This window comes from Pteropus vampyrus, unplaced genomic scaffold, assembly GCF_000151845.1.
Source record: "Pteropus vampyrus isolate Shadow unplaced genomic scaffold, Pvam_2.0 Scaffold313, whole genome shotgun sequence".
NCBI classification, from domain to species: domain Eukaryota; kingdom Metazoa; phylum Chordata; class Mammalia; order Chiroptera; family Pteropodidae; genus Pteropus; species Pteropus vampyrus.
Window position 1 is genome coordinate 484,756 of NW_011889094.1, and position 11,946 is coordinate 496,701.

At 45.3% G+C, this 11,946-nt stretch overlaps 1 protein-coding gene across 1 annotated transcript in view; it reads left to right on the forward strand.

Annotated features, from left to right (window-relative positions):
* WDR27 (WD repeat domain 27) overlaps positions 1–11,946 on the forward strand; it is a 70,412-nt gene that overhangs the window by 5,397 nt on the left and 53,069 nt on the right. The window contains exons 2-5 of the mRNA XM_023521739.1: positions 157–345; positions 7,454–7,595; positions 10,559–10,683; positions 11,884–11,944. Coding sequence (XP_023377507.1) covers positions 157–345; positions 7,454–7,595; positions 10,559–10,683; positions 11,884–11,944 — 517 coding nt within the window. The remainder of the gene's footprint in view (positions 1–156; positions 346–7,453; positions 7,596–10,558; positions 10,684–11,883; positions 11,945–11,946) is intronic.

Sequence of the window (11,946 nt, forward strand, 5' to 3'; positions counted from 1 at the left end):
GTCTCCAGTGGCTTCTTGTCCCCTTCCTTGGGAGTAGGGAGGGGCGGTGAGTCGGTGGACGCCGCGCCGTGTGTCACCTGGTGTGTCACACGGCACTGGTAATGCCGACTCTGCAGCAGGCGAGCGTCAGCCCTTTTGCCTGTTTTGTCTTTCCAGATGGCAGAGCCACCGGGGGATTTCTGCACCGATGAGGGCTGTGCAGGTGACGTCGTCGTAGAAAAGTACCTGGCGGAGTCCAAGGAGTCCGCGTCGCACGTCCAGCTGGCGTGCCGGGGGCCGCACTGCGCCTTCCCCGTGGATGGCAATGAGCTTGGCGTATGGAACGCCGGGGACCCTTCTCGCCAGGTGTTTGGAAGTTGTTTGCGTTTCTTGTTCAGTCAGGTGGCACGAGAGCCTTGCCGTCACCTGGCTGTTTCTCTGATGCTGTTTGGGTGACGTTACCCTCTGTACATTCAGTTAACAACTGTGAGTGAAAAATGGTATAACAGAAACGTGATATGGAGTTTGATTTTTATAAAATAAAACGTCTGGAATCATTTTCTTAAAAAATCCTTTAGTAAGAACACGAGCAAGAAGAGATTCATCTTTTCCCCTTATTTATTTATTTATTTATTTAATTTTTTTATGGTGACTTTGGTTAACGAAATCCAGTAGGTTTCAAGTGTACAATTCAACAGTAAGGCATATTGCACTGTGTGTTCACTGCCCACAGTTAGATTTCTTTCTGTCACCACATATTTGACCCCTTGACCCCGTCTGCCTTCCCGCTTCTTATTCCCTCCACCCTCTGTGAACCACTCGTCTGTTGTCCGTGTCCATGAGTCTCTGTTTGTCCTTTTTGTTTGTTGCTTTTAGGTTTATATCTCACATGTAAGTGATATTGTGTGGTTTTCAACTTTATCAGTCTGGCTTATTTTGCTTAGCATGATTGTCTTGAGGCCCAACCATGTTGTCGCAAATGGCTGTATTTCATCTCTTCTTCTGGCTGAGCGATATTTCATTGTATATATGTACCACAGCTTCTTTATCCAGTCACGTATCGTAGGACACTTCGGTTGCTTCCATGTCCCGGCCACCGTGACTGATGCCACTATGAACATAGGTGTGCAGATTATCTTTTTGGATAGATGTAAGAAGAGATTCATTTTAACACAATCAAAATAAGTTGAAATTTTGTAGGTTTTTAATATTAACACATTTAAGGACGTTTGTCACGTGTATTGCAGAATCTTACATCAAACCGATAGTTTTAAAGACATTATTTGTTTTCATTCTAAGCTTATTTCATGAGTAATATCATTATTTGAAAACTCTTAATAAAAACAAATTTCCTTGTCCAAAATGAAAAAAGTAAATTCTATCCACATGTGTGGTATTTGAATAATTTCTGTGTTAATTTTGAGCTTCAGGAGTTTGAGAACTGTGACTACAGTAGGTAGGAACCAGGACCACGGTTATTTTGAAACTTTTTTAACTTTCAATCTCACTGGCAATCACCTAGCTAATAGCAGCCACCCATCATTATAAAGAGAAAGCTATATCTTGATTCTCCCCCTGAGCGTAGAGATATACATTCAGATTGCCAGCTTGAGCTGACTGTTTTCTGTGAACGACGAAATGCTTAGAGGAGTGCATCCCCGACACTGAGTGCCTGCTATCGTGGTTATGACCAAGCGAGCACAGCTGGGTGACCACTCCTCTTGATTGGTGCACGCTTCTCCCGCCCCACGGGGAGCACCGCCTTGCTTCTAGCACCGTAGGTGGGTGTTTCTTGAGTTTGAACTTTGCGTGCGTGGGGTCGTGTATTATGCATTCTTTTGCGCTGGTCTCTTTCATTCACCATCATGTCTATGAGATTCATCCATACCGTTCATTCTCATTACTGCACAGTGTCCCATCGTGTGGATAGACCACACTTGACCCGTTCTGCTGTTGGTGGACGTTTGTTGATTCTATATTTTGACTGCTGCAAATGTTCTTTAAAATGTCCTTTGGTACACATGTGTGTACAACTGCTGAGTCATAGGGGAGTCGTATGTTTAGTTTAGCGGATAAAGATAATGCTAAGAAGACTTCCAGTCTGTACTCCAAACGGTGTACTCCAGAGGACCCACATCCTCACCTATCTGTGGTCCTTTTCATCTTAGCCCTTCGGGTGGGCGTGGTGGTACTTCATTTGCAATTTCCTGCTGATTCTTGATGGTTAGCACCTTTTCGTACAGTTATTGGCTATTTAGACATTTTCTCCTTTTAATCTTTGTCAAGGTTGAATGATGTATGTGTTCGACATCTTGCCATTTTTCTCTTGGATTATGTCTTTTTCCTGTTGATTTGAAGGAATTCTTTATGTATTCTAAATATAAGCTTTTAGATTAGTTTGCATTTTTCAGAGTTTTATATAAATGGAATCAGACAGTATTTACTGTTTTTGTTTGGCTTTTTTCATTCAGAATAATTATTTTGAGACTTATCTATATTACTAATGTACCGATAGTTCATTCTTTTTATCCCTGAGTAATATTCCATTGTATGAATAAGCTACAATTTGTTTATTCATTTTTCTGTTGGAGGGCATTTAGGTTATTTTTATATTTTATTTAACTATTATAAATAAAGCTGCTATAAATATTTGCGTGCCTTTTGTTTTATAAATGTCAGTTAGGTCACCCTGGTTTCTGGTGTTCCGGTCTCCCATGTCCTTGCTGATTCGCCGTCCACTTGTTCTGTCACTCACCGGGAGAGGCATGTTGAAATCTGTGACTCTCCGTGTGAATTTGTCTCCTTTTCCATCAGTGTTATTCCATGTATTCTGAAGCTCTATTATTAAGCATGTAAATGTTTAATATTTTTATGTCCTCTCGATGAATAAACTCCATTAATATTATGAAGTGACATTCTTTATCTCTGAAAATATTCCTTGCTTTGAAAATTTGGCTTCTTTTTACCTTTTTTTTTTTTTAATTTAAGGCTTTTTTTAAGGAGTAGTTTTAGGTTCACAAAATATTGAGGGGAAGGTACAGAGATTTCCCATATACCCCTTGCTCCCACACGTACATAGTCCCCCAGTTATCGTCACCCCGTTGGAGAATACATTAGTTACAGCGATGAACCTAAACGGACACATCATTATCGCCCAGAGTTCGTAGGTTACCTTAGCTCACTCTTGCTGTTGGACACTGTGGGCCTGGACAAATGTGTAATGACACGTATCCATCATTATAGTTTCATGCAGAGAATTTCCACTGCCCTAAAAGCCCTTTTTGCTCTGCCTACTTGTTCCTCCCGACCCTCTGATAACCCCTGGCAGCTACTGATCTTTCTATGGTCTCCACCGTGTTGCTTTTCCCAGGCTGTCATGTAGTTGGACTCACACAGAACGTGGCCTTTTTGGATTGGCTTCTTTCGCTTAGTAACGTGCATTTAAGTTTCTTCCATGTCTTTTCATGACCTAGTAGCTCGTTTCTTTCTAGCTGAATAACATTCCATCGTCTGGATGGACCACAGTTTGTTTATCCGTCACCTGCTGAAGGACCTCTTGTCGCTTTCACGTGTTGGCAGTTAAGAATAAGCTGCTGTAAACCTCCATGTGCGAGATTTTGTGTGCATGTAAGTTTTAGCTCTTTTGGGTCAATACCAAGGAACACAAGAGCTGGATTGCATGGTAAGAGTATGTTTACTTTTATAAATAGAAACCACAAAACTCTTCCAAAGTGGCTGCACCATGTTTCCTTTCCACCAGCAGTGGATGAGAGTGCCGTCGCCCTGCGTCCCTGCCGGCGTTCGGTGGTGTCAGTGTTCCAGGCTCAGGCCATTCTAATAGGCGTGTAGTGGTAGCTCATCGTGGCTTTAATTTCCATTTCCCCGGTGACATGTGAGTGGAGCTTCTTTTCATATGCTTCCTTGCCGTCTGTACATTTTCTTTGATGAGGTGTCTGTTAAGATCTTTTACCCATTTTTAAATCAGGTCTTTTCTTGCTTTAAGAGTTCTTTGTGTAGTTTGGCTGATAGTCCTTTATCAGACGTGTCTTTTGCAAATATCTCTCAATCCGTTGTGTGTCTTTTTATTCTCTTGATAGTGTCTTTCACAGAGCAGAACGTTTTAATTTTAATTAAGTCCAGCTTATCAAGTCTTTCTTTGGTGGATCTTGCCTTAGGTGGATCGAACAATTCATTGCCAAACCTGTCATCTAGATTTTCCGCGAGGTTGTCTTCTAGGAGTTTACAGTTCTCTCTCTTGACTTGCCTTTGCTCCTTTGTGAGAGATCATTGACTTTATGTTGCTCTGTTTCTGGCTCTGCATTTCCTCCCATTGACCTGTCCTGACCAGTGTAGCTTCACAGTGAGTCCTGGAGTCAAGCGGTGGCTGGCAGTCTTCCAACTTTGTTGTTGTTCTTTGGGATTGTGTGGCTATTCTGGGTCTTTTGCCTCCATATAAATTTTAGAATTCGTTGACTTTCATTGGGATTGCATTGAATCTGTAGATCAAATTCGAAAGAACTGACATCTTGACATATTGAGTCTTCCTGTCTGTGAGCGTGGAATATCTCTCCATTCATTTAGTTCTTCTTTGCTTTTTTTCCAACAGAATTTTGTAGTTTTCCTTGTAGACATCTTGCACATATTTTGTTAGATTGGTACCTATTTCATTTTGGGGGTGTTAATGTAAATGGTGGTATTTAAAAAATTTCTTCTTTTGTGTAGGTGCTTTAAATTTCAAATTATACTTGTTTATTGCTGATATATAGGAAAAAGATGGACTTTTGTATATTAATTTTGTATTGTGCAACCTTTGTATAATTAGTTTCAGGAATTTTTTTGTCAGTTCTTTGGGTTGTCATCTGTGGGCAAAGACAGTTTTACTCCTTCCTTCCGAGTCACTGTACCTTTGCATTTAAATTTTTTTTTTTTTTGATCTTACTGCATTGGCTAAGACTTCACGTATGATGTTGGAAAGGAGCAGTGAGAGGGAACATCTTTGCCTTTTTTCTGATCCCAGACGGAACGATTCCAGGTTCTCGCCGTCGTCAGCTGTTAGTGTTTCGTAGCTCTATTCTTTATCGAGTTGCAGACGTTCCCCTTTATTGTTAATATCCTGACAGTTTGGATCATGAATCGGTGTCGGATTTTGTCAAATGCTTTTTCTACATCTATCGATGTGATCATGCGATTCTTCTTTTTCCTGTTGTGATGAATTACATTCATTGACTTTCAAATGCTGAACCGGTCTTGCATGCCTGAAGTAAATTCCGCTTGGTTATGGTGTACGATTTCTTTGATACATTGTTGGGTTTGATCGGCTAATATTCTGAATATTTTCTTGAGCATATTGGTCTGTAGTTTTCGTGTAATATTTCATCCGGTTTTCGTATGAGTGTGATTCTGGCTTCATAGAATGAGTGAGGAAGTAGTTCCTCTGTTTCTAATGAGAGAGACTGTGGAGAATTGGTATACTTTCTTCCCTAAATGTTTGACAGAATTCACCAGTGAACCCATCTTGGCGTGGTGCTTTCTGCTTTGGAAGGTTATTAATTATTGATTTATTTTCTTTAATAGACATAAGCCTGTTCAGATCATCTGTTTCTTTTTCTGCAACATCTCATCTGATGGTAATCCCACTCACTGTATTTTTCATTTGTCATTCTAGTTTTCATCTCTCGAAGTTAGATTTAGGTCTTAAAATATACTTAGTGCTTCTGTTTAGCTTCTTGAACATATAGAATAAAGTTATAACGACTTTTAAGGTCCTAAACCAGTAATTCTAACATCTGGATCAGTTCTGGGTTGGTTTCCAGGCCATCTGGATGGCCTCTGGGTGTTTTTCGTGGTTTCTCATTTCGGTTGGTTTCCGACTGGATGGTCTTATCGCCTTGAATTCCCAGTTACTTTTGATTGGTTGCTGCACGTTATCATGAAAAAAGATACACTGCTGCGTTTGTGGCTCCTGATGGTCTTCGCTTCTGCCAAAGAGAGTTCAGGTCCTGCCTGCCCGCTGGCCGAGGGTGCTGTGGTCCCCGATCGCCACAGTCCAGCCAGGGGTGAGGAGAACGTGAAGGTGGCTGTCGGCACTCGTGGGGCTCCTCCGTTTCGTCTGTCTGACCCTTTGGGCCCCTGCTCTCAGCCTAGGGCGCGTAGCAGCATGCCCCTTACCCTGTGTGAGAAGGCCGTATTCTTTTTTTAAAGCAGAATTTTATTAAAGTGCATCCATAGTGTTTTAAGGGAAACACAGAGTGCTCAGCTCTGAGGCTGCCGACTTTCTCCAAAGTACTTTGCGAGGCAGAACTTTTTGCCTTTCTCCCAATAACCAGATGAAAGAAGTGTCTGTTTATGGCCCTGAAAATGACGCGTTCATTTATTTACACCATTTTAGTCCCTGTAGCCTCATAAATATCTCAGCTTTTTAATGGCCTTTCAGGAATGATCAGGAAGCTGCCTTTTGAGCGCTGTCCTCATGGGAGAAGTGGCCTCCCACGCTGGATCCCTTCTCTGTTTTCCTCTTCTCTGTGATCTTAATTCTTCACGTGTAGATTCTGTCCCCTTTTTCTTGCGAATCTCCTTGGGAGCCTGGTACCCAGGACTGGCCTCACGTTTGGTGGTGACCCTCCCGTCAGACCGCCCGCTGCCTACTTACTGCCCGCCCGGGAGCATGTCAGCTGTCCGCGAAGCGTACGACGCCTGGTCCGTCCCGACTGCCTCCTGTGTCCGGCTGTGTTTCCTGTCTTTGCCGCCGTCCACCCGGGACTTCAGCCTGTGATGTGACTGTCTGCTGTCGTCCTTTCCTCCTTCCTTCCATGTCCGTTGGCTGGTCTTCACCCTCACCTCCTCGCCAGGCCCGTCTCGGCCTCTGGTGCAGGCCTTCGTCGTTTCTCCCGGAGTGTGTTGGTCTCTCCATGTCCCACTCCGGTCTCCTGCACTGGCAGCAGTGCTGTGTGCCTGAGAAACGGCTGGTCATTGCATTCCTCTGCTCGTCCATTTTTGCTGGCTTCCGGTTTCCTAGAGTGCCACCAGAACTCCTCGCGGGGCCACCGGGGCGTTGCCCCCGCCCACCTCTCACCCGCAGCTTCGTAAGCGTGCCCGGCCTTCCCAGCCGCCTGGGCGCGCTCCTGCCGCCCAGGCCCTGTGACTCCCGCATCCTGCCACGGGCAGCACAGCTGTCCTCTCTTGTGGCACGTAGCGGATGCAGCACGTGGCTGTGTAATAAGTAACGAGGAACTGGGAGAGCCACCTGCATCCTGTTACTAGTGTGTTATCTGTGGTGCCGAGAACGGTGACAGGGTTAACCCGAGAGAATAATGTAGAAGCACACAGACAGGAATTTTAATAAATGAGAAACGAACATATGAAATAAACATATTTGACAAATTTAATCCATTTAATTTCTTAGGTTTGAGGCTATGTTGTTAGGTCCTTTTATTTTGTGTTATCTCTATGGTATTTTTGTTTTTTAACTTTTTAGCTTCTAATCTTAAGAGGACACCATCAGCCAATTACTGCTGTGGCGTTTGGAAACACAGCAGATCCACTTCTGATCTGTTCTGCGTCACAAGATTATGTTATAAAGTGGAGCCTAGATGAATGCCGAGAAAAAGTGCTTCAAGGTAAATGTAAATTTAAAATGTATTTTAAAAATTGTATGAAGGGAATAACATCCTTAAACATGCTTGGTGACATAAGGGGTTTTGGGTTCCCCTTTGAGCCCTTCAACCTTGAAACCAGATGCCAAGCTGGATGCACGAATGGGATGCACACGGGGCCATTCACATCTCCTGGCCTTGTCTGTGTGAAGCTGGTATCTTGGGCTCAGAGGTTTTAATCTTACGTGTTTTCTTATTTCGAAATCTGATTTTTGTGGAACTTTGAAAACATGTAGGCAAGTTGACACATTCTTTCCTTACAGAGACAGTGGTAAATTTATAGCTTAGAGAAACGGACTAGAAACATGTAAGCACATAGGCAAGAAGTGGTTGTGAATTGTGGGACATGCAGTAGAGAAAGCAAGAGAGGTGTTGACAGAGACCATGGCAGGATGCATTCACACAGTATAGGTTCTAAAGAGGTGACACTTGAGCAGGAGGAGGAGCTGGATGGAGGGGTTGGCATTGGGGGGCGTCGCAATGCCAGGAATAGCATTTGGCAGAGGCATCATGGGTGCTTGGGCCTGGGCGTGGAGAGCTCGACCTGTTTGAAGAGCTGAGGACGAGCCCTTATGGTGGGAGCATGGTGACGGCAGGAAGATTTTATCAGATGGTGTTTAAAATCTAGGGGAGGATCACCATTAAGGCATTACATTGAGGATTCATAGGATTACCCTAAAAATCAACGTCAAGTAATTCTAGGCAACAGTCTATATCATAGTTTATCCTCCACCTTAATTTGTAGTATGATCACTCCGATACCAGTGTGTTACTGCTGACATATGCACATGAGGACATACATACATACTTACAAATGTAATACACGTGTGCATGGAAACACGAACACATGTAGCACCTACACATGCACACACAGTACATGCATACCTACACATATGCACATGCACACACGATGTACACACACCAGAAAATATACATACATATACAGCACACATGCACACACATGTATATATAGCACACACATGGAAATGTATCAATGACACACTGCATACATGCACATGCATATATAATATATAAGCCATGCACATGGCACGCACATACGCACATAGCACACACACATGGTACATGCACACATGTAGCACGTGCATGCACAAACATGTACACAGCACACACATATAGTTCATGCACACATGCATATAGCATGCATACACAATAAACACATGCACATGTGCACACAGCACCCACCTACACAGGCATATACGTGTATAGTATGCGTGTGCATACATGCACAGCACACACATGCACATAGTACATGTGCATAGTACATGCACACATGCATACACACAGCACATGAACACAGCACATACATGGCATACACATTCACACACGTGTAGCACACAAGCAAGGTGTATAGTACATGTACATGCATGCACAGCACATGCACATACACACATGTATACAATATAGCAATACACATACACATATGTATAGTACACCCATGGTATACACACGTACACATGTGCAGTACACACCTATACAAGCACATGTGTATAGTACACATGTGTGCATGCATTCACAGCACGCACACACAATTCCTACCCATATATGTAGTGCATGCACGCACATGCATACGTACAGAGAACCACTTATTAACCATCTGCTCCGTGCAGGGGTCTTTTTGTAAATAGTCCTCCATGTCGAAGGGGCTGTACTCCCAAAGTTTATTTTCAAGTTGCTCTTTGGAACCTCACGTGGATTTTGATACAAGGTGCTGTGCTCCCAGGATCTTGGACAGAGGCTCGGCCCTGAGGGCTGGCACTGGTGGGCATGCCGGAGCTAGGCATCCAGCACATGGCAGCTAGCACGGTGGGCATGCTGCAGCTGGGCCTGTCCTGTGCTCCGCAGTGGATTAGAGCAAGCTCATTCTCCACCTTCCACTTGGGGCTGTTGGGGAGGCATTCTCCCCTGCTGCTGGCTGTCAGCTGTGGCCCTGTGGCCCTGGTGGGAGCCAGCACAACCAGGTCTGGTTTAGGAGTCCACTGGGGTGGTGTGTAGAATTCCTGTACCTTTGTGTCCAGTGCTGATTTGCGTTTGCAGCTGGACTTAGAAAAGGTCTGTCGCCAGCGGCCTCGAGTTGCTGTGCCGGTCTTCAGTCGCCCAGTCCCAGTGGTCACTTGTTCCCAGTCTCTTTTGCTGGTGTCTGCTCATTCTCCCAGCCCCTAACATCAGAATATGGGCTTTTCTTCTCCATCAGAATTCACTCTCGTGGTGATGGTGCCCAGGCCGTTGGCTTTTAAAAATGTTTCTATGTGGATAATTGTCACCTCTATTTCCTGCTGAGCCCTCTCTGCTGACCTTGGCCTCACGTATGAGTGCCCTGGGCAGCCTTGAAGGCAGGCGTTTCTGCCCGTTTGGTTCCTGGACACATGCCTGGTGCTACGGGAGATGTCTGGGTAGCCCAGGTGCTTGTATAATATGGCGGAGAAATCCACATGACCAGCCCACCAAACCAGACCTTCAGGATGACAACCCGGAGACATCCTTGTGGTGGAGCGGCCTGGGAGGCTGTGGCTCGGATGGGCACACTGTCCCTTCTGCCCACCAGACATGAGCCAAAGCAGGTCACAGGGCCCAGCCCAGAGCTGGGGGGGACACAGGGAGGAGAAAGGACTGGGACGTACAGGCCACCCTGCCTGACTCACCCGTGTGTGTGCAAGCAAGGCCTTGCCAAAGACCTGCCGTCCTCGAGCCCCTTCCCCGTGGACAGTTCCTGTGTCCCACTTCTCTCCAGAAGAGTCTTCATGCTCAGTGTTTCTGATGCTCTCAGAGGGCCGTGATGCTCTCAGAGTTGCTTCGCACCTCTTTGTGGCACAGAGGCTCCCGTTGTGTGTCCCTGAGGCAGTGTCACAGTTGTGCTAGTGTTGCCAAGTACCTCTGGTGACCACACTGACAGCTGGACCTCCTCCTAGGGTCACCTCCTCGAGGGACCATCGTGGGCACCCTGCTGGGGAAGGTGCTGTATTTACGGCTCAGTCCGGATGACCGTGTCGCTGCCGTGTGTGCTGGAAATAAAGTGTTCGTGCTGAATGTGGAGGTGACGTTTAACCACATGCAGCGCAGGGGTGCAGAGCTGGGGGCCTTGCGGGTGCTCAGTTCCCACCTGTATCTTCTCGAAAGCATTTTTAATTGGGTGAACTTTTGTAAACATGTTAGGGGAAGTGACTGCAAACATATTTTTATCTTGCAATCGGAAAGCCACAGGAACCAGATACTGCTCTTTTATGAATCATGAAACCTTTCCCTGAAATCTGGGTATCAGGGATGACTTTAAACAAACATGTTCAATTCAACACTTGTCCTTGACATTCTCTTGCTTTAGTGATCACTTTAAGACCCTCAGAATGTGGTCCTTCTGTTTATCCCTTTAACCACAATTTGCTTTCCATCAGGAATCGGACTTTTCTCACTGATTTCTTAATCAAGATGAGTTTAAGTAAATGTGTTGCCACTTCCACTTTCTGTGATTTTCAAATCTCATATTTGACTGTGAAACGGCATTTTGGAAAAAAAAATCGCACCAGGTGTCAGCAAGCAGGAGGCGCTGGCTTTCTGTTCCCTTGGATTCGTGGTCTGCTTGAGACGTGCTTTGGAGACAGCGGATCCGAGCCCTGGGTACAGTCAGCAAAGCTGTTTGCCTGCAAGGAATTTTCGTGCCATATCCACGTTCAAAGATTTGGGATAAGGATGTTCGGCATGAACTTCTGACTGCTGATTACTTGGCGGTGCGCCCAGTGTGCGCTCGGCAGTCTGGGGCAGAGTGCACGTCTGTCTCTGAACACTTGTTGGCTCACACAAATTGTGGAACTGAGAAACGTGGAAAGGTTGCTGTCATCAGTGACGTCCCAGACAGATAGTGGGAGGTGTCCTCCGATTATCTGGGGTCCCTAAGACTTGTCCCGTGCAGTTCCGGGGAAGGCCTGTGGACCCGTTGGTGTTTGAGCTGTACCATGTACAGTTTTGTGGGAAGTTGCCCGCCTCAGGCTTGTGGAAGGTTGGCCTCACTGGTTTTTCTCTTCTAAAGTCACTGCTCCTGTGGCCCAGAAACACTTGTGCTCCCCTTAGCTCGGCTGTCTGAATTTTAACTTCTAGGTTTAAGTATAGGTGGTGTCAAATTTGGAAGGGGGAATTACGTAAGGCAGAGTTTAACTGAAACTGTTTTTTGTGAGAAGTGTATAACTTCTTGATACTCATGACCAGAACACTCACTTACCGATGTTCCCTCACAAACCCCCAGACTCAGTCTACACTCGCTGAGCTCGAAGGGCACCAGGGCCCCGTGACTGCAGCCGAGTTTTGC